This window comes from Scophthalmus maximus, chromosome 12 (assembly GCF_022379125.1).
Source record: "Scophthalmus maximus strain ysfricsl-2021 chromosome 12, ASM2237912v1, whole genome shotgun sequence".
Taxonomy (NCBI): Eukaryota; Metazoa; Chordata; class Actinopteri; order Pleuronectiformes; family Scophthalmidae; genus Scophthalmus; species Scophthalmus maximus.
In genome coordinates this window covers 18,907,126-18,931,265 of record NC_061526.1, presented here as the reverse complement: position 1 = coordinate 18,931,265, position 24,140 = coordinate 18,907,126, and the positions used below count along the sequence as shown (strand labels likewise).

The following is a 24,140-nucleotide window of genomic DNA, read 5'->3' as shown; positions in this document are numbered from 1 at the left end:
CTTACTACTGAAAATGACTCCGGAAGCTGCTCATCTGTATCTGGGTCTTCAGTGGTGTCCAACTCTAACAGCGGCTGGCTGGTGAGGTCGAACTGCACTGAACTCTGTTGAAACACAAGCTTCTTTTAATTCTGACAACCTGTGTTTCTCAAGTGCGGGGATGAGAGACCAACATCTAAACCTTTGTTTTTACCTCGTTTACTGTTTATTAAAATCCATCTTTCCCACACTAAAACTACTGCATGAACTTATCACTTGCTATTAATGAACTCTAACACGTGCACTTTGTCGCTGGAGTTTACGCACCGTGTACTCCGTGATGACGTTAGATGTGTGAGTTTCTTTGTTTTCTTTTGTGTTCTTGGCGGTGACGAGCACATGAAGCAGCTCCTCTATCCCCTCCTGCAGCAGCCTGTCAATCAAAGCCTTCAGCAAGGGCAGCTGAGAACAAGAAAAAGTTTTTATTACTAATACATTCAAATTCTGTCAACTCCAAAGTGTATACAGCGCTTTGCTCAGAACTCACCCTTATGCCGTAGGCTTCAAACATTATTTCAATGTCCTAAAGAAGAAGAAAAAATATGTTGCTCAAAGACGTATTAATACAAAATGAGAACATGTATGCCGGGAGATGAATCACTAAATCCTGTATTCACCTTCATCTCAATAGATTTTCCAGGTGCTCCGCCATCACCCTTGGAAAACATGAAAGCAAACTAACTTAATTTACATTTCAATATACATGTGTTTTTTTTTTAAAGGGGTTTTACATATCAGCACAACTGTACCTTCTCTCCTTTCAGGCCTCTTTCTCCTTGATCACCCTGCAAAAGAAAAAAGCAAATATATATATATATATATAAATTTGCTTTTTTTTGAATCTGCCCTAGTTTAACCGTCATTGCCACCTTACCTTTTTTCCTGGTGAACCCTAAACACAAGGAAAGAGAAGAGAAAGACTTTGGAACATGCGCCTACATTCACGACATTAAGCTTGCCACATCTGTTCTCTGACAACACACTGCAACCTATGATTAAAGAACTATAGCCATCACTGAATAATGGCTCAGCCACCACGCAGGCAAAGTACAACTTATACCGCGCAACAGCTGAAATGAGGCGCCATAATTCGTGAGTTATGAATATGTAGAAGCATGTTTCAAGTTAGCATCAAACTCACGGTAGCTCCTGGAGGACCCATTGGGATCGGGAATGCTTGTCGGACCTCGTCAATGGTGGCGCCCTGTGAATGGATCCATTTAAAAATCAGTGAAGCTAAAACGGCGAGGCAGGTCAAGATGAACATGATTTTAATGTTAGAGGTAGTAATAACTATGGAAGGTCCAACCCTGAGTTGATTGCTTAATCTACCCCTTACGCTTTTGATTGAGAAATGAGAAACCTTTTTACCATACATGAAATGCAGGTGGATATTTTTACCTCTGGTGTGACAAGCACTTGTCTGCCAGGCAAACCCGGAGGTCCTGGTTCCCCCTTACCACCGTCTTTACCCTGTGAAAGAACAAAAAACACTTGAAGTTGCAAACTCAAGATTTTTTTTTCTTTTTAAATATCAAAACCACTTACATTTGCACCTGGGTCTCCCCTATCCCCCTGGAATTGTGAATAACACATGTATTAAGAAAAATAGCAGAAAAGATATTTTAATTATATAAAATAAATGTTTTCAATTGAAGGACCTTTTTGCCATCTTCTCCTCTTGATCCACTTTCTCCCTGTGAAAGGGAAATACATATCCATTTGCCTAAACATATTTCAAATGTAAGTAAGATGCACATTTAGCGTAGTAGTGATCCAGCTGGTATCACACAGCCACACAGCTGTAAATGTTAGATGAAAGTGTTCCTCACGTCTGTTCCTGGCAGGCCCCTCTTCCCATCGATGCCAGCTCTCCCCTAAAGAGCAGAGGATTGATCATTACGTTGAAAAAACAGAAGGCTCATGCTAAATGTTCCTGAAACAACATAAAAAGCCACTATATTTTATATTGTGGCTTTAATGTTGCCTGTCACCTTAAGAAATGAATAAGGACGAGGACGTAATGTCTGAACCATAAGCACTGTCATTCAAATTGATACTCACTGGAGTTCCTGGTAAACCAGGCATTCCTGCAATCCCCACCCGGCCTTGGTCTCCTCTCTCTCCCCTCTGCTCACACACATACACACACACACACACACAGACACACACACACACACACACACACACACACACACACACACACACACACACACACACACACACACACACACACACACACATTAAACACGGACAATATCTTGTCTCAAGAATTCAGTGAAAATTAGAAAAATGTTTCTTCAGGACGAGAATATAGAAGGGACACTACATCAGACTGAATATACAACTCATCACAACAAAGAAATAAAAGGTCTAAAGTGCATGTGCAACTGATAAAGAAAACATTAGAAGATCACAACAGCATTGTTGCTTTTCCTTTTCTTTTCATAAATGTTTTTGTGTCGGTGAGATAATTCACATGACTTTGTAATGAGAAGATTTTATGTTCTGTCACCTTCATAATCAGTTATTTTTGATTTGTTTATCATGTTTAAACAGTTTTCCCCACATGAGTTGTTAACTATGCATAAGACAGTATAATTGAATTCAGTACATTGTTATGAAATATCTCTGATGCACTCACCGGACCAGGCTCACCCTTTTGTCCCTGTTCACCCTGCAGTTATTATAAAACATCTTGTGAGTAAGCTCTTAAATTCAAACACAGTTTCATTCACACAGGATACTTTTAATGAGGCACATAAATAGTTTTTATAACCTTCGCGCCTGTTTTCCCTGGTAGACCATCAAGTCCACTTCTTCCAGATCCACCCTGCAAAGAACAACGTTTCATATTTCAACATACACACGTCACTTTGGACTCAAGCATTTTCCAAATGAATACATTTTAAAAAAAAATTAAGAACTGAAAGTCACTAATTGTAACGAATGAACTTATTCAAAAGATACACACATACCAGAGATAATCCTGGTTTGCCTTCTGGACCCTGTGGAGAGACAGATATTGAGATTACGGAATAGAGTTTCATGCAGCCGGAACTCCAATCAGATTAGTTGAGAGATTGGAAACAGACCAAGTACAAAAATACCAACTAAATATGCTATAATAAAATCATTATTTCCCTTATTTTTTGATAATGTGCTGATGATCTTCTTAATTATACGTTTAATTGTTTAGTCTGTGAAGAAGTTTACATGGAAAATATCTTTAACTTATAACTAATGTGAAACAGGCTACTCACTTGTAGTCCAGGCAGACCTGTGTCTCCTCTCAAACCAGGCTGACCAGGTTGTCCTGGTTCACCCTGGAAGAGGGGAGAGGGATTTCAATTCCCTAATAAAAATACAACTGAAAAAAAGTCAAACATATTGTTTGTCATTTGTAAGGTTACCTTTATCACCCTGGTCAGTATACTGTTGTCTGCCACAATCTGGGGGAACAAAATGATGAAGAGAAAAACGAAAGAAAAAACAATTTCATCTGATTGAGAACACACATCAATCACCTCATGTCTTATGGGAGAGAGAAGTTTCTTTATAATCTTTGTGACAACAAACGCCTCTTTCAAACATGGCTGAACTGATGACAAGCTGTCAGAAATGACAATCAAGATTTGTTTACTTGTGCTCCCGGAGGTCCAGGTTTTCCCTTTGAGACGCCGACAGCAGGTTCGAAAGAGGAGCACAAAAAATAAAAACAGTTAAAAGGTAAAATGTCACACTGCTAAACACTTCCCATATCTACAACACAAAGGAGGATTAGCAGGGGGGCACTGAGGGCTGGCACACACCAAAAGCCAAAGTTAATTACTGAATACACTATTTAAGTCACAGAAGAATAATCAGAAGGTGGTCAACCAGAAGAAACAATAAACATGCTCATCAATGAGAGAGATGAGTGCAAACATACCGGCTCTCCTTTGTCGCCTGTCTTTCCATCAGTGCCCTTAAAAAAAGGAAAGAAATCTCACCTTATCTTTGATTAATGCAATTTAAGATGAATTATTGCAGCATTCTAAGGTTATATCCATTCTACAAAACTTACTGATTCCCTTCACACATATGTAGCAGTAAGGTTTTGTTCAATGGAGAAATACTATGCATAGGGAACAAAGTAAATATATAGTTTAAGTCTATCTATTTCAAGATGTGGGCAAATTCAAAGAACTTACTGCCAGCCCTGGTTTACCAGTATCTCCTTTATCTCCTGGGTCGCCTGGTCGTCCTGGTAACCCCAGTGGACCCTGATTAACCATAAGAGTGAAATTGATATGGGGATATATATTTTTGCTTTAGGGTTTTACAGAACATAAAAAATATAGAACTATAAATAGGCAGACTGAAACACTGCAGTGAGCAAATGTGTGTATGATTGCAAGATTTATTGTTTCTCAGCATACGTCCACAAATACAGTGGAGCCTGTAAATTCTGGTTAAGGTATAAACTGAGAATGAGATTAAACAGCATTATTCAGAGTAAAAGTTCTTAAACTGAATGAGAGGGACTCAACATGCAATATGAATAAAACAAATACTTAATAAACAGACAGTGAATCTCATGGAAATATAACTTATATCTCATTGCACCAATCCAGCCAAAGTCTCTGACCAAACTGATGTTTCAATTTTGTTCTTACAATATTATGTCATTATCATTATCATTATCTCACATGTCTAGGCGGCCTCTTAAACCTCTTGGTAATTATTTTATGCTTTTTTGGCCTTTTTATATATATCAATTGTTTTGGATTTTGTTACTGCATTATAATCTTGAAAAATATTTTTAAAATACCCTGATTCCTCTGTCACCAGGTTCTCCGGGTGGACCTTGATCACCCTGTGAAGGACGACACAAATGTATCACTTAAAGTTAGTTTTTAAAACTACACATGGCTGTAATAATTATTTATCATTTTTTGCTCAGCTTACTCCATAAGCAACATGTTAAAATGATCAAACACAGACCAACAAAAAAACCCGAAAAGCATCAAGTAAACATGCTGACTGTGCCTTAATTCCTTGGCCTCCTATCGTTCCAGGTGCACCCTACAGACAAAACCAACATAAGTTTGTCACCAATATTACAATATTACAAACAATTTGCCATCTGTGCAAACACATAGAGAAAATATATATTTTTCAAAAGACTAGAAACTTTTTAACATTTAATATTCACAGGGATTTGAATGCAATGTCATCGGCATAGCTTGGCATTTTCCTGTCATGTCGTAATTCATACTATGCTCATTCTTCTGATGTTATTCATTTCAAATACATTTTTAAATAAATAAATGCTTGTGCTACAGGAAATGTCTATTGTTACTGTGGCAACCACCCAGGCTTTACTTACATCTTTACCTCTTAATCCTGGTTCTCCAGGATTGCCAGGTAACCCAATATTCCCCTTGTCACCTTTAAAGCCATCATATCCCTGAATGAGAAAAAAAAGTCATTGTAACATCGACAACCTCAGTGAAAGGTTTTTGTGGACATTCACTACAATATACCAAAACATCCTTTACACAACCAAAGTGGTATGCGTTGGCCATCAGTTGTCTATTTACACATAAAGTGGCCATGAAGCAACATTAGTATTCTCTTCTCTGTTACCATTAGCTATGCTTTGGTCTTTAACAACCCCTGGTAGCTTTTTGGCTGCTAAATGTTCCACTATGTTCACTAGATAATTGCTAACTTTGTGCATCTGTGTTGTTTATCAGCTAGGCAGACATTGTGCAGAGGATTTACTTGAGCAGCGAGTGTGAACTTGAAATGGAAAAGGTCCAAAAAAAAAATGACAAAGAACTGCAAAGTCAGATGATAATTGATTAAGAAAAACTGATCGGTTATCACTCACCTTTGGCCCTGGTTTTCCAGACAAACCAACATTTCCCTGTAAATGAGGAAACATAAATATAATTGTAACAGACATCTGTTCCCTGCTTCACTATCACAGCAACCAACGGGTTTAAGTGTGAAACGAGTAATTTCACTTTTCAGTTGACTCACCCTCTCGCCATTCTCTCCTTTTGGCCCCTGTTGTCCTGGAATCCCAAAACCAGGACTTCCCTATACACATCAAAACAAACCATAGCCACATCTTATCTTCAGATGAATTGTTTCTGTATTTCAAGGCTATCTGCTGTAATGAATGAGAAAATAATTAAAGTGTGATGTACAGTACAGCATTCCTCACTAATGACCTTTTCTCCTTTGCCTCCTTGTTCACCTTTTATCCCCTGGGGGCCAGTGGGGCCGACTGGGCCGATGTCTCCCTGACAGACAGAGAATATGCACGTGCATGCGCAGAAAGATCAGTCAATGATTCCGGTCAGTGGTTTCGAAACAAAACTCTCTTCACTTTAAATAGTGCCCTGTGAACTGGGATTCAAAATGTGCCATTCAAGGAAGCATTCAGTCCCACAAGGCTAATGAGAGAATTTTTTTTTTAATTGTGTTACAAAAGCAGACCCTGAGGACTGAGTCTGAATGTGCAAGAATACCCCAAACAATTAATTAACAATGTTTCCATCGAATAAATCATTAGGAGAATTACTTCCCCTTGGTTGAGTGACTTAGTTTGAGCCAATTTAGATAAATGCAGCCAGAACAACTTAGACACACATGTGAGGACGTGACAACTTTTAACAAGATGACACGACAGCCTGGTTGTGATATTAGTTTACATCTCTCTGGGGAAACTTCAGTCATTTTTCGAAAATAAAACTACCTTTGGTTACTTACCCTGACACCCTTTTTTCCAGTTGGACCTAGTATCTGTTGTGATGGGGGGGGGGAGAAAGAGGACTGAATGCACAGTATCATGTGTTGCTATTTTTGAGTTTAAATGAGTAAAAACAATTTTCTTACACCCTTGGCGGGGTCTCCAGGGGCTCCTCTTGGACCATCATCTCCTTTCAACCCCATAGGCCCTGTGAATCCCTGGGAAAATCATGGGGAATATAAAATATTTCTATTTCTATTATGACTGAGGCTGATAGTTATCTATTATGGCCTATAATGGCCTGTAAGCTATCATAACTTCTAAAATATCCTAAAACATTATCCATCACACTGTGCTGTCGTCCACACACTGGTACTTTATTCGCTGTAATCCTCAAAGCCGAACTTTTTTTGAATTTGAAATAATGAATCCTGTATTACAAAAGACAGGACGATGGTTCTCAAGACGCTTTTTTGTTGGTGATCATCTCCTCCAAGATTCTATGGAGTCTGAAATTAAAAATCAATGAAGCAGAAAAGAATGGCCCATTTGCAAAAGATACACCCACTGAGGCTTGACAATTTGGCTCACCCTGTCGTATGTAATCACAACCATCTGTGATAGAACCTAATCTTGAGAACACGGAACAAAAGGGCTTCCTCATTTGTTCATTTATCAATCTAAATGTCGGAATGCAGAAAGAAAACAGTTGATCCCAGATAAAAATATTGCATCCGCGTCAGGCGTCCTTAGTTATCGCATTAGAGAATGGATTTTAATATGCTTACGTGAGCTAGTGGAAGCTAGTGAGACATTCCCATGTGTCCCAGTGTTCCAATATTTTGTCTCAGCGCCTTAAGTGGCTAAAATGTATAAATATATAATTACTGTATATTGTGTAATCCTCACTCACTGTCGGTCCTTGTGGTCCTATTGGTCCCATCTCTCCTTGTTCTCCCTAAAAAGAAAATATATATATTTTTGTCTGAATCAGACCATTTCTTTCACTTTATCATATAAATAATAAGGCAAATCTTTTCAGACTGAAGGGAGAGTGGACACGCATGTTGGATGAACTCACCTTGTCTCCTTGCTCCCCTTTGAATCCCTTCTTTCCCTGCGGGTACAAATAAATCACTGGCTCTAAAATCCTTTCATCACTGACTTCTACACAGTAGTCAGCCTCAGTTAAACAGGTTTGATTTCATTTCATTAGCCTGAGCAGGATGTAATTCACATGCATTTGAGGGGAGAGTATAGCATGCAGGAACTACTAGCAAGCTATTGAAGTAGGGGTAATGGTAAAGTGCCGACCCGAGGTCCAATGATCCCTGGGACGCCCTGTTCTCCATGATCACCCTGAAAAGATGAATTGCATAACATTATTATCCATCTAAAACTCTTATTTTTTTGGTCAAATTCATACATTATTTTGAAAGTAATTTTTGGTACCTTTAGGCCAACTGGTCCTGTTAAGCCAATATCTCCCTGCATAACACAACGGATAAAAATGATGAAACAAAAATTGGGATTTGGCATTAATGCTACAATGTAGCTGAAAGCATGAACAAACTTGGGACTGCCTTCAAATTCATCTGGCCATAAGCAAAAATGAAGTCCTGTCATCACAGTCTGAGGTCCTGGTTATCTGACATGAGCTTTTGACTGTTTTTATTATTCTAATTAAAATGATTATACTCTGTATTTAAGGTGATGTACCTTCTCTCCTGACTCTCCACGACGACCTTGAATACCTTGAATGCCAATGCCCTCTTCACCCTGCAAAAGAAGGAATTTATCAGGTCAGATTTTCAGGTTCTGTTTGATGTCTGTTTGTATTTTTAGCAGAAAGGTCAAGTGCAAACGTTACCCTCTCTCCTTTCTGACCCGATAATCCTGGTACCCCATCTATTCCAATGGGACCAGGCAAACCTGCAGCACCCTACAGTAGTTTGCATATGTTTGTGTGTGCATGTGTGGGAGACATAAAAGAAAGAACAAAGAAGTAAGGAAAATACTTAAGAATATGCAAATTATTTTTTTCAGAAGGCAATGATGAATAATCTTTTATTTGTGTATCGCAATGTGCTTTGGCACAAGTGAGAATATTATCAACTCTGCACTCACATCTTTTCCTGGCTCTCCTTTGTCTCCGTTCACGCCCTGCTTCCCACGTAAACCCTTTCCAAAAATAATGAAAGCATTATCAAATTCAAAATGAATGCATATTATACAACTAAAGATTTGATTCCGAAATAAAAAGGAGGACAAAATTCGTCAAAGTAAAATTGAAGTAAGTTGTCATGGGTTTCCTTACTGTACATTAAAGATAGCCTCCATACTTACTTTTGCTCCCAGCTCTCCAGGATCTCCCTACAAAGGGAAAAAATGCCCAAATATATGCATTTCCTGAATAATAACATATTACAAATTGTTTATTTTTCTGCTTAGTTTGAACATTACCTTGACTGAAATTCCAGGCGACCCTGGAGGTCCAGGCTGGCCGGGGAGGCCTGGAGCGCCATTGATCCCTGGTACACCAGGAGGACCCTGGGGACCCTGTAACGTGCAGTAAATAATTTTTTAATTTGTCCAAAAATCCACATTTTTGAAAATCTCCCCGTGTGTGTGTTATTTCCTAAGCACTCACAGAAGATCCTGGCTCTCCTTTTCGTCCAGGGACAAAATTTGCGTCCGTGCCAGCGATAACATATCCAGGCTCTCCCTGTATTAAACCATGAAGAAACTTTTAAGGTGGATTCACAATAGGGGAGTTCGACCTGTTCTTTGCAACAATGAACAGGAAATGAGTCTACAGGTAAAATGAAATGATCAGTTTTGATTGGACTTACTCTCTCTCCTCTTTGTCCCTTTGGACCAGTGGTTCCAGGACGACCCTGTCATGGACAGAAATTTGATTATTAGACAAATACAAATAACTCAGAAAAAATCAGAATTCTGATAGATCACAATGTTAAAATGTTCCAGTCTTCTTTTAATGTGACCTTTTCGTTAAATTTAGGTGAATTTTGACATATATAAATCTACTCTTGCTATTTGATGGTCCACAGAGTGAAGAAGAAACTGGTACTTAGGTACAAAAGGTACATAAGCACGAGTCACAGGGTTAACTTTAGAGAATGTATTTGTCATTTTGATCTTACCATGTCACCTGGAATGCCAGGAGAGCCCTGAAAAAACAAACATACAACTAATATTATTTTCAAAATCAAATAAAAATGAAATAAAGTTTATTTTTTCTGAATTCAGTTACCCGCTGGCCGGCAGAACCTGGGGGTCCAGTTCTCCCTGGTCGTCCAGGCAACCCAGGAACACCATCTGTTCCCGAAGGTCCCTGTCAAATTAAAATATCATGTTCGGAGCCGGAAAAATAAAATAATACACCTAAACAGCAAAGCCACACTGACCCATACAGTCTCTGCAGGGTTATGAGTAATAATTAGATAATAGTAATCTGATATACAGGACCAATGAAGATTAAAGAATGAATGAAGACATTTTGCGCTAACATTTGCTATATCTGATTAGAGGGATGAGTAATAGTTAACAGACTGTTGGTATTTTTTTCTATAAACCTCAGAACTGAACAACGACAACACAGCAACAACACAAATCCACTCTCTTAATCCAAATCACTAACCCTAACCCTAACCCAGGCAAAGTTTGTAGATCAAAAAACATCGGTCAACATGGGTTACAAATGTATGTTTCAGCAGGATGATAATAATGATGATGATGATGCTGTATTCTTACATTTATTTATGAGACGTTCATAAACCTTTAATTTTTGACATGACAACAGGAAACCGTGAGCTGTTATGGCATTAGCTTTAGCATGACTGCATTTTCCTTATGTTGAGTCTAATGGTTATTGTTTATTCCCTCTGTTTTTATATTTTATGTTCATGAAAATGTACAAAAAGAAAAATATAATTGAGCACATCTGCCCCATTGCTCCATCCCTTGAATCTAATCAAAGTAAGGACTTTTAAAAAACATTTAAAAGTAACCTTGGAAGATTTAAATGAGCTTTAAAGCAAAACAGGACGTAATTGTATCTTTAATAATTGGAAATCACTGGGTGGATCTTAACAAACTGGAGTTTACTTTGTTAATATTTGTGTAATAAACTGTGGTGTTTTGTTAAGACTATATGCTGCGGTACGACTGTACGGTTACCATTAAAAACAGCACCAACAGGTGAGGCAATAGTAACAAACGTAATCTATTGATGCAGACGTAAATGATGATAGTGCATAAAATGTGTGTTTGTGTGTGCGTGTGTGTGTTCTTACCTTCTCTCCTCTTTCTCCTTTGGAAGAAGTGAAAGGATCGTACTGTCCAGGGCTTTGTCTAAATTTCTAAATATATGAAACAGACCATTAGTTATTAATAAACATAATAAAGTGATTTGTATTTAACGATGCAGGGCATAGAAAGGGCAGTGGGCAATGTATGGAAAGGTTCTTCCAACAGATTATTATTTTATGAGTTCATAGAAATAAAAAAACAAACATACCAGACCCCCAAGACCAGATCCATCCCCCTGAAAGACAAGAGAATTACTGGTCCAGTTTTTAGATGAATATTATGAATACATTTAATCTTTAACATGTTTCAGTTAACTCACCCTTTCACCTTTCTGGCCCTGTGAAAACAAATGATTAACATCATTAATAGCCAATTATTAGTGAGGGGAAGAAGTCATTAAGCGGGTATGTCAAAGGTTCAGATTGACTTTGGCACCCATCGATGAAGTGTGAACCAGGATGCAGATGAATAAAAGACACATTGCTTTAAATGTTCACGTCTAGGATTTTATTCTTTAAGAACCAACCTTCACACACTGGGAGGGGCAGGGACCCTGAGGCTTAAGCAGCTCTTCGGGGTCTTCGGTGGGAGTGTCCAACTGAGCAAACTGTAAATGGAAACGAGAAAAAGGGAACATATATAAATTTTGGACTGGCCAACTGACACATTATACACTGTAGGAGCAGAGAAGGCTGTCTAATGAAGCTGATTTGATGCCAGCTGACGTCAAACCTGGTGAAGCGTTTCCTCCTACTGAGTCTGTGTGTGCAGATTAAAACAGTGATTGCTTTAATTTGGATATAATACATTGTTACCATGAATGCCCAACCATCTGCAGAGGTGGTGTGGGTGATGGGTTAACTGATTACAGTTCAGTCAGACTGAACAACAATATCTCAATGAAATAGGAAAGAAAGAGGATAATGAGGTTTTGGTTTTTGTCTTACCTCATCCTCTTGTTTGAACTCAGAGAGCAGTTCCTCACTGCAGATGCTTTTGATGAATTCTCGCTCTATGGCGGGGAAGTCATCGAAGGTCGGGGAGAAGAAGATGTTCTTGTAGCTGGTGGGTGCTGCTATTTTATTCAGCTCATCCATGTCTGCATTAGAGACTCCAACTGCCAAGACGCTGACACCTACAGAGAGAAAGACAGATTCAAGACATGATAATCCAGACGGGACATAGATGAACGTGTACTGCCATTCCACATTTTAGATACACTAAAATTCCTTCCTTAACTATTTGGATTCTTTAAGATAACACTGACTGACCAAGAGCACGGGCAATTCTGGAGGGTGGCAGCACATCATCCTGGGCCCTGCCGTCCGTAATCAGAACCAGAACATGGGCCACATCCTGCCTCATCCCAAGAGACTGCTGGAACAGTTCCTGCAGAACGTAGCTGATGCCTTTTCCTAGGGACATACAGGGAAAAAACAAATGATTATTTGAATAAAAGTGTGCGGCATCTCAAACGTGGAGATTTGCTGCTTTTCTCTGTTTTGTTTTTTCCCCCACTTTTTGTGAACTAGTCTAATTTGTTTTGGAGCAAAGTCTCGTGAGCTCTGAAGGCTCCCAAATTAAGAAAAAGTTCAACCAAATGCATTCCTTTCTTCTCAACTTCATCCTGTTTCATCCTGTCGATGATATCCCAAAATTTTTATGATGTGAGTGATAACGTCACTAACCTGTTTTGGTGTTGCCACCTCCGTAGCGCAGCGCCCTGAGCGCCCTGAGCACGGAGTTTCTATCTTTGTAGTCACTTAGGTTGAATTCAATTCGAGGCTCATCACTGTAATGAACCACGGCTATCTGAGAGAAAATTGATGGAAAAAAATACACATTATTCTAACATAATCATCATCATCATCATCATCACAGCTGTTACAATGATTTAAAGTTGAATGTGAGGAAACTTTAAACTGTAATTTCATTCATCCATTTTAGAGATACTACACATCATTTTTCATATTCCTCAGCTGCCACTTGTTACTCAGCTGTTGGGATTAATAAGCAGCCTCTGTATTCATATTCTGATCCTATTGCTAGATCTTTAATTAAGCTCATTTTTGTCTCTGCTTCCTGGTTTACGCTCTTTGGAGTCCAACCACTACCTGAAACCTAACATTAGTCTCATCACAAGCCGTGTGGCATTGTGCCTTGTTTGTCCTTTCTGCCAGTGTTTGAGAAAGACCAAGAAATGCACACTGTGTTCCTGCTAACAGAACTGGGCTGCACAGACAACCCACTGGTGCAGTTTGGTCCCTCACAGGCATCATTTACATAATCATTGTAATCTGTAGAATTTGTAATTCTCCTGCCACTCCGGCCAAAGAGACCTTGAGCCAAAACAAGAAAAGTTTCCACTGAAAGACTAACCTGTGTGCCCTGAGGCCCAATGACAGGGAAGTAGGTGGTCACCCGGAATATGAAGTCTTTCATCTTGATGAAGTTATTAGCGCCGATGCTGGAGGACTCGTCCACTAAGAACACTATGTCTGCTTTGGTCTTACCACACACTGACAAAACACACAAAAAAACACGTAAAAACAGGTAAACATCACTGATCATATAACTATACATAACTTTAAATTATAAAAGAATATCTATTGCATAAACCACAGGGCAGCTTGGTCTTCTGTTTGAAATACCTGGTCGTGGGGAAGTCGTTGCCTCCGCACTGATTGTGGAGGGGACCCCTGCTGTGGCCTCTGTGTCACCTGGCTGAGCTGGGGGTTTTGCGGTGGTTATGGTTATTATCGGTGGCACGTCAATCGGTTGCCGTGTGGTCCTGTTGGCTGTCTTAGCGATGGTAGTGTTCCTGAAGGAGGCCGTCCGAGAGGCGGTCGTGATACGGGGGAAATGGGGGGCCACAGTTGCTCGCACGGACTGGGCTGTTACAACTGGAGGATTCGGTCCCACTGAGATGCACAGAGCCATAACACAAGTGATTAAAAAACCTAAATAACATATTTTTTTATTATCATTGCTAATTTTGTGAGAAAGGTCTTTCCTGAATTATTGGGGCCATTAAAGATTAAGGAATATCTTATCCATTAAAGCTAATAATAACAACACTTTAAGGTGTCAAAGATGTATTGATTTTAACTGACAATTATTTGAATATTTCTTTGTTTTATTTATGTATGCATTTACAAAGAAGCATGTGCTTTCAATTCAGTTTACAATGAGAGGGAACAGCTGTAGCAAATTTAGCGTTTGTGTTATTTGCTTAATATCTTCAAAATTCTAAAGATTTGAAGTGACGTCTTACATATTTTTTGATACACAGCGCTTATAGGCCCCTCCACTTCTCCATACAAAGGTCTGATGGTGAAAATGTATGTTCTGCCATACAAGAGATCGCTGATCTTGTAGGAGGAAAAACCAGGACCCAGGGTCTCTGTTTTAGTTTCCAGCACTGAAAAGACACATGAAGAAGAACGTAATGTTGCAGAGAAATCATATTTCTATTGATTACGATCCCAGGAATATTCTATTGAGAAAACATGCCTACCTATTAAAATACATTTTATTCAATAGTAAAGAATGGAAACAGCAATTTTCAAATAATTTGAGAAAAGGAAGAAATGTTATGCATTAAGATGGTTCAGTTATGAACGTTCTCAAAGTGAACACAGCAACAAGTTATTTCATCTATCGCCATTGTAGCGCAGGCATCATTACTAAAATTACAGCCATTTCCCAGTTAAAGAAATGTGAGCTTGCAAAAACTCTGCATGCATGATAAAACTTGAATAGTAGTTTGTGCATGATTTTCCCTTTTCTACAAAAGTGGGCTTATGTTGAGACTCAATGCGCATTGCAATAACGCGTGTCGGGCTCTTTCCACTTCAGACCCTGGGAGACCCACTACACTCAAACAGTGCTTGGAATTTATCCAAATCAATATTGATTTTTTAAAACCGATATCACTTTAAACAAATCAGCGCTCATTACGGGGCTCAATACACAATGGAATCAAATCTCCACAGCGTGAAGATTACACTTTTTTGGGCTGGAAATTGCATGAATGTTAACGTAATTAAAGGTGAAACGTTGTTGTGGTGTAGCACTGACCTGAGATGTGCCTCCAGGAGAGAAGGTAACCTGAGACCCCTGCCACCCGTGTCCAGTTCAGAACAGTGCTGCTGTCTGTAGTGTTCAGAGCTGCAAAGTCATTCACTTTGGGGAGATCCACTGAAACACACACATGAACATACTAGGAATCATTAAACATGAACACTAGGGATGCACCATTCCGACTTTTTCTCTCCCGATACCGATGTCAGTCACAATTTTTAACGACGTCATGTGGAAATTATTGGGATTATTTCTACGTAAGGTTAAAAGAGATCAGGGAGTGATGTGAAGCCAAAAATCGAGCATGCAGCTTTCTGTTACAGCCACAAACAAATACAGGAGACGCTGAATTTGATAATGATACTGATTATGAAACTGTTTTCAATGAGGGTCCTTTGCATTTGACTGACGACCCGTCGGCTTAATAAGGTCTGTATCCGTGCTGATAGCAATCATTAGCTGCTCAACAAACACAATGTTTTTTTTGCTTTCCCTGGCTTGAGTTGGAAAATGTCTGCATGTGCAGGCAGGACTCACAGGTGCGTGCAGTGACCAGGACTGGGCTTCCCTCCCTGTTGGCCACCATGGACGACACCTGGATCTTATAAGCTGCGCTCTCCCGCAGGTTGCGGATGGTGAAGGTGGTGGAGGCAGCAGAAACCACGTGGGACCTCTCATCACCCCCTACAGCAGGGAATAATGTCACCCAGCATGTAGACATAATGAGAGTGAAACAACACTGTTGTTCACTCATTTACAAACAAAGAGCCTTTTAGTTTAAGTGTTTAAACAGTGAGCTGAGAGACTGTCCTATTATGCAAATGGGAGTAAAAAGCTGCTGTAATTGAAAAGTTATGCAAATATCCAAGGAGGTACAATACAATACAAATAAATATAACGTAATCCGACATGTGTCAAAGTGTTGTAATGTCAATTTATGTTGAATAAAGAGAAAAGTCAACCTTGGTCTTTCTGTAACTTTAATTCGGCATCTGCAGATGGCTTCAGTAAATGCATGCGCCAACATGTGTACATGCATGTAGAGTATGTGACTCCCAGGCTGTAAGCGCACATGGTTAAGCATATAACAGTATGTGGTCGCTTACCCAGGAAGGGGATCCAGGAGATTTTGTACCCAGACGCCCTTGGTGCTTTGTTCCAGGACAAGGTAAAGAAGTTGACTCCAATGTCCCCAACCTTCACCCCCCTCACTGCCTGGATTGGCTCCGAGTCTGAAACAGCAGCTGGGAAAAAAACCCACCACACACCATATAAGCTGTCAGTTGATATAATATTCATCCATCATTAAAGCATGTTGCAAGGGAGAAGAAGACCTGTCTGAGCTGGTGTGGCCTTACCCACACACCCTACCATTTGTCAGTGTAATAAACTTGGCACACACACTTTGACGGTGACAGTGATAAAATGATAGCAGCCCTGCTGACTTGGACTCAGTGATACATACCACAAGTGACAGCAACAGGAAGTGTGGTTAAAATGGGAAAACCAAAGTACATGACTTGTCAGTCAGACAAAAATGCCAGAAGGCTGCCGCGGCACGGGATGAGGAACTCCGCTGTCCCTACCCATTTAATTACCATGGGGTGCACAGCTGCACAGAACCATTTACATCTTCAGATGAATCATGATATATTTAAAATAAAACCGCGAGACCTCACTTCTGCTCCGTACCTGTGAGCTGAGACAAGGAGATGTCTGGTCCCTCCGAGTTGCCGTACACAGCACAGATGTTGATTGTGTAGGTGGACTGCGGGTTCAGGTCTTCTAGACGGTGAAAGAGAACACTGCGGTCCAGGTAACGCGACTGGGGGCTGCTGTCCTCTGCAAAGCATGGGGTTGCAGAGACACATGCATAAACCTAACTGGTATTAAATGCAAATTGTGCATATAAAGGTTTTAAAGGGGCAGAGGGAATGTTTGTTTTATTGACCTGTTAAAACTTACAGGCCCTGGAAAGGGCATCAGAGGAAAACAAGGTCGAACACACTACCTGCGTTCCAAGAGAGTTTGTACTCAGTGGCTCCTACGATGGGACTCCACTCCACATCTATGGAGGTGCTGGTGTAGGACGTCACCTTGAAGTTGGACACATAGCCCAGAGGAGCTGAGAAGAGAAACATCGAGAGCCTGTAGTTGCTTTTTCTAAATACATTGTCGATGCCATAAGACGCATACAGACACATTTAACAAAACATGTAAAAACTTTTTTATTGACATTTTCTGATTGCAAGAGATGTAGTATTTTACACTTGTTGAGTTTTATGGCACAGAAGGTAAGTCAAAACAAAAGCTTTTCTGGACATTTTTGTTATTGTTCAACTCGTGCTCACTGGCACAAAGTGACAGCAACAGGGATGGTGGTTGATATGGGCACATGACTTCTCAACCAAGCAAAGTCAACACGGAGGTGCGAAACACTACAACTTCACCAGTACATCATCATGTTTGAATGACATTACGCGATACAGAAAGAACAAGAAAACTGTCAATCGTCCATTCAAATCTCTGCTGGTTACGAGTACTCACAAGTTCTGAAGGTAGCAGTGATGCCAGGCCCCACCAGGGATCCAAACAACACATAGAGAGTCAGGACATACTCCGTATCGTAGGCTACGTTCTTCAGATGGTACTCCGTGGTGCTGCCATTCAGAGCCAACTGCCTGGGACGGTCCCGACCAGTGAACTCTGTTAACACAATATCAACACGAATTATAAAGTTGCAGTTCATTATTCCCCAATGATCTGCAATCGATGTGAACTCTGGCTCGGCGTCACTTCCCCCCTTTCTCTGGACTCAACATCCCCCTGCTTTGTTCCCAACATTTGTATTGCATCAACGTGAGACCCCATGCCATCTGTCACTTCCTCCTGGCAGCCGGGTGGAGTAGATGTGTCCATTGTACAAGCAGTGTCATTTCAAAAGCTCTCGGCAGAGTGAGTCCGTCACTGGGAGAAAAAAGAGCTGGGCAACATGAGAGAAGAAGAGCACGCGTATGCCCTTTACTCTTCTTCTCTTTGACGGTTACTCATTATTCTGCAACTTGACAAAATAATAACATAGCTGTCATTATTACCAAGATGACACCCAAATTCAGTCCCACTGATTCTATCTCTGAGGTAGTTAAAAAGAAAAGAAAAACTCTCTCTGGCAATTGCAGACAAAACCGAGATAACATTCTGAGATATTATTTACCTGGGGTGGGTCCCCAGGCGAGTCTGTGCCCCGTGCCTCCTGGGACACTGTTCCATGAGATGATGGCCGAACTGGTGGTCACAGCGGCAACCTTCAGTGTCTGAACTGCGCTGCTCTCCACTGTCACAGGGGACAAAGGTCATTTCTCCTCTGCTTTTCATACTCCTGACCACTCATACATGTATTTTCTTCAAAGCACTCTAGTTACATGTCTTGACTTTGGCGCTGGTGACGGGCCCCTCGATGTCTCCAAAGATGGGGTTGATGGTCACGGTGTGCTCGGAGCCCGGGCGGAGGCCCTGGATCATGTAGAAGTTGAAGTTGTCCCCAAGGTTGATGTTCTCAATGTGATCATCTAAAAGACATAACAAGAGACTTTTGATGGATGCACGCCATAAATTAGCCGCATCCTTCTGTCTGATGGTATCATACTATGAGGTCACAGACGAAACATTTTTGCACAGCACCTGGGGAGGCCCACGTCAGACGGTATCCTGAAGCACCTTTAACCGAAGCCCACCTCGCCTGGACGGTGTCTGTGGTGGCGTTTTGGACCAGGAACTGATGAACTGGTATCAGCTTTACTGTTGAACACACACCAGCCACACAAATTTACTATTTCCAATTGTCAGTTGTGACAGAAACCAATATTGCGTTACCTGATATTTGATCAACTATTTGAAATATCGAATAGAACCTATCTCTATCAGTCCATATCAAAACGCAGCCTTCAGAAATGGTGATAAATTAATGTTTTATTGTATGTAACGGACTGGACCTATAGCTTACTGGTATTTCTAGCCTTTGCAACATCACCCTGCTGTGGACACATTGTGGTACTACACCTTGGCTTTCTTGAGTTATATCTTGTTTCATACTGATACATGGCGGATGTTGTTCTGAGGTATGAAAATGTTTCAATCTGTAAATAAATGGGCTTAATTGTGAAAAACTTGGGTCTGCATCCCTCTTTATGTGAAATGACATAATAATGGCATTTTGATTTAGGCCAATACACTTACATGTCTTGCCCACTATTGAAACCGGCTTGCTCGGTCCCTCGGGGAAAACAGCATAAATATTGACAGTGTACTTCTTATCCTCCTCCAGGCTGTCAATCACATGAGAAGAGGTGTCCCCGGGAAGCAGCTGCTCATAGGTGAATCCTGGTCGGTTTGCTGCAAAACAACCATAGATCCAAACAAATCAATACCCGGAGAATATACCTTTCAAACACATTGTTTCTCCGGTTCTGTGGTGAAAAAGCAACTGAAGATAACTGAGATAATAAAAGCTGCACGGTGTGATGTTTGCTTACATCTTGGGATGAAGATCTTGAATCCGCTGAGCTTCCCTAAAGGAGGCGTCCAACCCAGGCGCAGAGAGAACAAGCCCTCCTCAATAACACGGAAGTTTGACACCTGTGGCAAAAGGGCTAAAAGAGGGAGACTTTGAAAATATATGTGCGCATGCATATAGCATATTTGTGCACGAGCATGCATGATGTCTGACACCTACTTGTCTGAGTGGTGATTGTCACAGAGTCCCCGATGAGATTTGGGTAGATGGCGTAGACGGTAAAGGAATAGTCTGTGTTAGGACTCAGGTCTGTGACAAGGGCTGTGCTCACATCTGACTTCAGATCAATCTGTCACACACACAGAAAACGGCAGGGAAAGAGGAGTTTAAAGTGAATATGATGATCAAGAGACGGATGGAATCAGAGTAGAAGAAATGGAATGACACAGACATACTCTCCAGAAAAGTGTACTTGAATAAATTATTGATCTTGTCCTAAGCAAATATATATTTACTTCCCCACTTTCTCATATAAGTGTTTACCTCTCTAAACCAACTGAATCCTTATGTTTAACCAATACCCACTTCTCCCTGATATTTATATCACGTGGCATAGTGGAGCCTTATAATGCAGGAACTAAAAATATTCCTTGTGTGCACGTATACAAGCACAAACACAGACACTCACAAACACAATCAATCTTTCTCAAGTGGAAAGAAAAAGTATTGAAGGAATCATAGATGTGTCAGGCTCTCCATAAAACCCTCAAATTCCATATCAGTCAATATAGCAAGTTATAGGATCTGACATATTCTTTTTTGTTTGTATGAAAAGTCATTCTGTATCTATACTCAAACCCACTACAAATAGTTAAACGAATAAAGCCCCCAAAATGATTACATCTTCCATGCTGTGCTGTAGTCCAGCTCAACAGGATCACGACTACCAGCATGCATCTGCACAGTCCCTCACCTGTCTCTGCTGTTGGGGGAGGAAGTGTCCCCTGGAGGTGAGAGGGGTGACCAGGAGGCGATATCCGGTGACGTCACCTGTGGCCTGGCTCCATGTCAGTCTGAGGGAGCTGTGGGCCAACTCACTGACCTGCAGGTCTCTGGGGCCAACGACTCGCTCTTCAACTGGAAGTGGGAGAAGGCGAAGAAAGAGGGATGAGAAAATATAACAAAATATACAAGAAGGTTTAAGCGAGGGAAACGCAGAGGGGAAAAGAAAAATGCAAATGTCGGTCGGGACATAAAGCTTGTCTGAAAGATAAATCCATCTTGGTGAGGAAGCTCCAGCGTAGTGTGAAATAAAATGAAACCATTATTCATTGTTATAATACTTTATATGCTTTATGAAATGCAATTCATCAGAATAAAAATGCAAACAGCTATCAGTATGAGGGCGGCTCAGCCCGAAGACCAGAGCAATCAGCAAGCTCGAGTTTTTTGTGAACGCAAGTTGGTCCCGTCATGTGCAGGCCGAGGGCAGCAACTCACCGGGGGGGGATGTTTTCACGGGACGCGGTGGCTCCGAAGCTGTGACACAAACTCTGCGGGACAGTTTGGGAAGGATGCTTTCCAGAAGAGAGTAGTCAGTGCCCAGCAACAAGTGCTCATTGTGTGGCTCTGACACGATCCTCCTGAGCTCCGATTCGTCAGCTCCCCGGACGCCTGGCCACAGGACAGACGAGGAAGGAGACAACGGGGGACAAAGCAAGACACAGCTATAAGTTACCTTTAAATGATTTGTCCACTGATATCTAAATAAACTGTCAAGACTAATAGAATGAGTACTCTGCAGCAAAAATGTGACAAGGCTTGATTTGACTTGATCGATGCACTATAAACCATGTGACAACCGATTTACAGTGCAACAGTAAAGTGGAATCTTTCCTTTTTCTTTCTTTCTTCACATACTTTCCCACGGACATCACTGGGTGGAGCTGTTTCACTTTCAGTGATTTATTTTTTAAACCATGAAAAGCTGTAGAAAGATACCCAGGCACATGCATGTCATACAAACTCTAAGGCTCCTGGCTCTTATCTCAAGTTACGCTATTGTGTGTGTGTGTGTGTGTGTGTGTGTGTGTGTGTGTGTTTGTCAGGCCCCAGCGAGGGGAAGTGGACCCCAGATAAAGAAAGGTTGTGTTTAATAAAGATGAAATGTTAGCATAAACAGATGTGCTGCAAGTCTTATTCGCAAGTGATTTGGCCTCAGCCCCCGGATGAGATAAATGTGCTTTTCGCTGGGTTTTTTTGTACGTACATAACATGCATGCAGGCACACATATTCAAACTCTGTGTTTTTTCTTCCATGCTACACAGGCGCTACAAGCACTGGTTTCACACTAGTACACAAGATACACGTGGAGCCTCTCCGTGGGAATGATGAACGAAAGGAGCAGGCCTCTGTGTCAGAGGTGCAGACGGGGGACACGCGGAATCGCCTGATGAAAGATGGCTGCAATTAGCACACCATCGGCTAATGAGCAGTAATTATTGCACTGCTCCCGGTCGAGGGGAGTGTGTCGCGGGCTCGCGTGCTCATGCGTGTGTGTGTGTGTGTGTGTGTGTGTAGGAGAAAGAGGGGGAAAGATATGGGTAAGTGAAGCAGCGTAGGTATTCATGAGCAGGGAGAAAGGTGTACGCCGGAGTCGCTCTGCTGATACAACACACAGTGACACAAAGTGCACATTTACATATACAGTACAGGAACTGAATTAATCACTCGCTTATTCCTACATTCATATTAAGTAGATGCTGTCATGTTTGCTCATGTTTGCATACGGTGAAAATCAACGACGGACCAATATATGAGTCTATACATTTTATCAGCCGATATTGGCCTATCACGGATATATCATACATACTCCTAATACATAAATGGACTAATCAGAAATGTAGACAAAAGATGCTTTGTTCCGGTCGGGGTCAAGCGAAACCTTAAAATAATCTCGACTACGAATGGAAATTGACCAACAATCTACCAGTTTACCAACTAGAAAGGTTTGGGGTTTCATCTGACAACCGTCTGGGACTCTTCTGGGTGGAGTTTTGCATGTTCTCCTTGTGTCTGAGTGTTTTTTTTCTCCGGCTACTCCAGCTTCCTCCTTGTTGACGACTCTAAATGGCCTGTAGGTGTGAACGGTTGTGTCAGCCCTTTTTTTTTGTGGTACCCGCTTAAAAATTGGCATCAGATTGGTCCACAGTACATACAAGACTCTGGTTCATACACCTGCATGAGTTTAGCTCAGACACTTCGGAAAACAATAATCTCATACATACTCACAAATACCCACGCCGAATCCGATGAATTCAAATGTACAGGACATGAATTTTGAGCTGCAAACACTGGAGATAAGCCAGAGCAGAGCGCAGATAAAATCTGAGGAGGTGGCTGCAGTGGGGATGGCGAAGGAATTCACAATGCCAGCACCTCCCGCGCACTCACCGACTGCAAAGAGAGAAATCCCGTTGTCTGCTGCAGCTCTGGCCGCGGCATCCACCTGGTCGTCCGAACGTCCGTTGGTGATCAAAACAGCAATCTGTGCACAAAGGACACAGAAGTGTACACACTGTAAGTGAATTCATTCAACATAATATATACATTCAACGTGTATGTTCCTGACGCTATCATACAGTAGTGTATATGCAATCCTGACATATCAAGATGATAAGCAGGGTGAGTTTTACTAGCTTTGTCTCCACCTTTAACCTCAGGTTTCCCTATAGTTAACACCACTGGAGGATTCAATCGCAGGGAGCACCCTGGCAAACATTTTTATGCTGATATGGTAATGCTATAGTACGACATAGTTAAGCTCATAATTAAACACAAAATTGAAATGAATCAAAACCAAAGATCAAATGGAAATTCAAGTATGTTGGCTCGCGAATGCCAGAGATCTTTTTGCTCATCAAGGAACCTTTTTCTCAGTTCACTGAAAGTTCACCGATCAGTCAATGGAGGAGGCAGTTTTTTTTGGGGCATGCGCTCTGGTTGCACAATTTAATATCTCGGCCCTAATCCTCAATTCTCCGCCTCCCCACATCGAGTGTGCTGCTTCAAGACGATTCGCTCGCACACTTGGCGATAGAGAGACGAGTGGAATGCTAACCAGCTGTGTCACACTGACACCACACCACAGCAGCAGACTGTCGGAGGACTGTGGCTGCGAGCAACGGAACGCTGTGGAAACAAAAGTGCATTCGGATATTTGAGAGGCATATATGAGATGATGAATTCTGACTATATCCTTTGGATTATTGTTGACTCATTCGCACACATTAATTCTGAAGACCCAGTGACGAAGCAGGTCAGTCAGTGCCTAACCATCAGTTTTTTTTAAAGTGAGTCTGGCACAAGCCGTCCCCTGTCGACAGCCATTCAGCCAACTGAATCTGCAATGGATTCTTTTTCTTTTT

At 41.1% G+C, this 24,140-nt stretch overlaps 1 protein-coding gene across 4 annotated transcripts in view; it reads right to left on the bottom strand.

Annotated features, from left to right (window-relative positions):
• col7a1l (collagen type VII alpha 1-like) overlaps positions 1-24,140 on the bottom strand; it is a 48,934-nt gene that overhangs the window by 14,929 nt on the left and 9,865 nt on the right. For 3 of the 4 annotated variants that reach the window (XM_035610233.2, XM_047336491.1, XM_035610267.2), the window contains exons 5-70: positions 23,167-23,260; positions 21,213-21,386; positions 20,686-20,849; positions 19,932-20,061; positions 19,732-19,848; positions 19,436-19,591; positions 18,881-18,997; positions 18,622-18,768; positions 18,414-18,533; positions 17,747-17,905; positions 17,211-17,324; positions 16,892-17,041; positions 16,306-16,443; positions 15,737-15,883; positions 15,197-15,316; positions 14,391-14,537; positions 13,768-14,037; positions 13,496-13,635; positions 12,805-12,928; positions 12,388-12,531; positions 12,064-12,251; positions 11,643-11,723; positions 11,436-11,453; positions 11,325-11,351; positions 11,101-11,166; positions 10,059-10,139; positions 9,949-9,975; positions 9,637-9,681; positions 9,435-9,509; positions 9,248-9,343; positions 9,131-9,157; positions 8,912-8,965; positions 8,655-8,726; positions 8,504-8,563; positions 8,237-8,272; positions 8,099-8,143; positions 7,866-7,901; positions 7,698-7,742; positions 6,931-7,002; positions 6,805-6,837; positions 6,264-6,335; positions 6,070-6,129; positions 5,918-5,953; positions 5,411-5,491; positions 5,071-5,106; positions 4,853-4,897; positions 4,233-4,304; positions 3,971-4,006; positions 3,683-3,709; positions 3,453-3,491; positions 3,303-3,365; positions 3,018-3,047; positions 2,819-2,872; positions 2,684-2,716; positions 2,104-2,169; positions 1,872-1,916; positions 1,701-1,736; positions 1,588-1,614; positions 1,441-1,512; positions 1,181-1,243; positions 914-931; positions 789-824; positions 657-695; positions 527-562; positions 307-441; positions 6-104 (exon numbers count right to left, since the gene is read on the bottom strand). In XM_035610233.2, coding sequence (XP_035466126.2) covers positions 6-104; positions 307-441; positions 527-562; positions 657-695; positions 789-824; positions 914-931; positions 1,181-1,243; positions 1,441-1,512; positions 1,588-1,614; positions 1,701-1,736; positions 1,872-1,916; positions 2,104-2,169; positions 2,684-2,716; positions 2,819-2,872; positions 3,018-3,047; positions 3,303-3,365; positions 3,453-3,491; positions 3,683-3,709; positions 3,971-4,006; positions 4,233-4,304; positions 4,853-4,897; positions 5,071-5,106; positions 5,411-5,491; positions 5,918-5,953; positions 6,070-6,129; positions 6,264-6,335; positions 6,805-6,837; positions 6,931-7,002; positions 7,698-7,742; positions 7,866-7,901; positions 8,099-8,143; positions 8,237-8,272; positions 8,504-8,563; positions 8,655-8,726; positions 8,912-8,965; positions 9,131-9,157; positions 9,248-9,343; positions 9,435-9,509; positions 9,637-9,681; positions 9,949-9,975; positions 10,059-10,139; positions 11,101-11,166; positions 11,325-11,351; positions 11,436-11,453; positions 11,643-11,723; positions 12,064-12,251; positions 12,388-12,531; positions 12,805-12,928; positions 13,496-13,635; positions 13,768-14,037; positions 14,391-14,537; positions 15,197-15,316; positions 15,737-15,883; positions 16,306-16,443; positions 16,892-17,041; positions 17,211-17,324; positions 17,747-17,905; positions 18,414-18,533; positions 18,622-18,768; positions 18,881-18,997; positions 19,436-19,591; positions 19,732-19,848; positions 19,932-20,061; positions 20,686-20,849; positions 21,213-21,386; positions 23,167-23,260 — 5,412 coding nt within the window. The remainder of the gene's footprint in view (positions 1-5; positions 105-306; positions 442-526; positions 563-656; positions 696-788; positions 825-913; positions 932-1,180; positions 1,244-1,440; positions 1,513-1,587; positions 1,615-1,700; positions 1,737-1,871; positions 1,917-2,103; positions 2,170-2,683; positions 2,717-2,818; positions 2,873-3,017; positions 3,048-3,302; positions 3,366-3,452; positions 3,492-3,682; positions 3,710-3,970; positions 4,007-4,232; positions 4,305-4,852; positions 4,898-5,070; positions 5,107-5,410; positions 5,492-5,917; positions 5,954-6,069; positions 6,130-6,263; positions 6,336-6,804; positions 6,838-6,930; positions 7,003-7,697; positions 7,743-7,865; positions 7,902-8,098; positions 8,144-8,236; positions 8,273-8,503; positions 8,564-8,654; positions 8,727-8,911; positions 8,966-9,130; positions 9,158-9,247; positions 9,344-9,434; positions 9,510-9,636; positions 9,682-9,948; positions 9,976-10,058; positions 10,140-11,100; positions 11,167-11,324; positions 11,352-11,435; positions 11,454-11,642; positions 11,724-12,063; positions 12,252-12,387; positions 12,532-12,804; positions 12,929-13,495; positions 13,636-13,767; positions 14,038-14,390; positions 14,538-15,196; positions 15,317-15,736; positions 15,884-16,305; positions 16,444-16,891; positions 17,042-17,210; positions 17,325-17,746; positions 17,906-18,413; positions 18,534-18,621; positions 18,769-18,880; positions 18,998-19,435; positions 19,592-19,731; positions 19,849-19,931; positions 20,062-20,685; positions 20,850-21,212; positions 21,387-23,166; positions 23,261-24,140) is intronic. The other variant, XM_035610258.2, reaches the window with a different exon arrangement.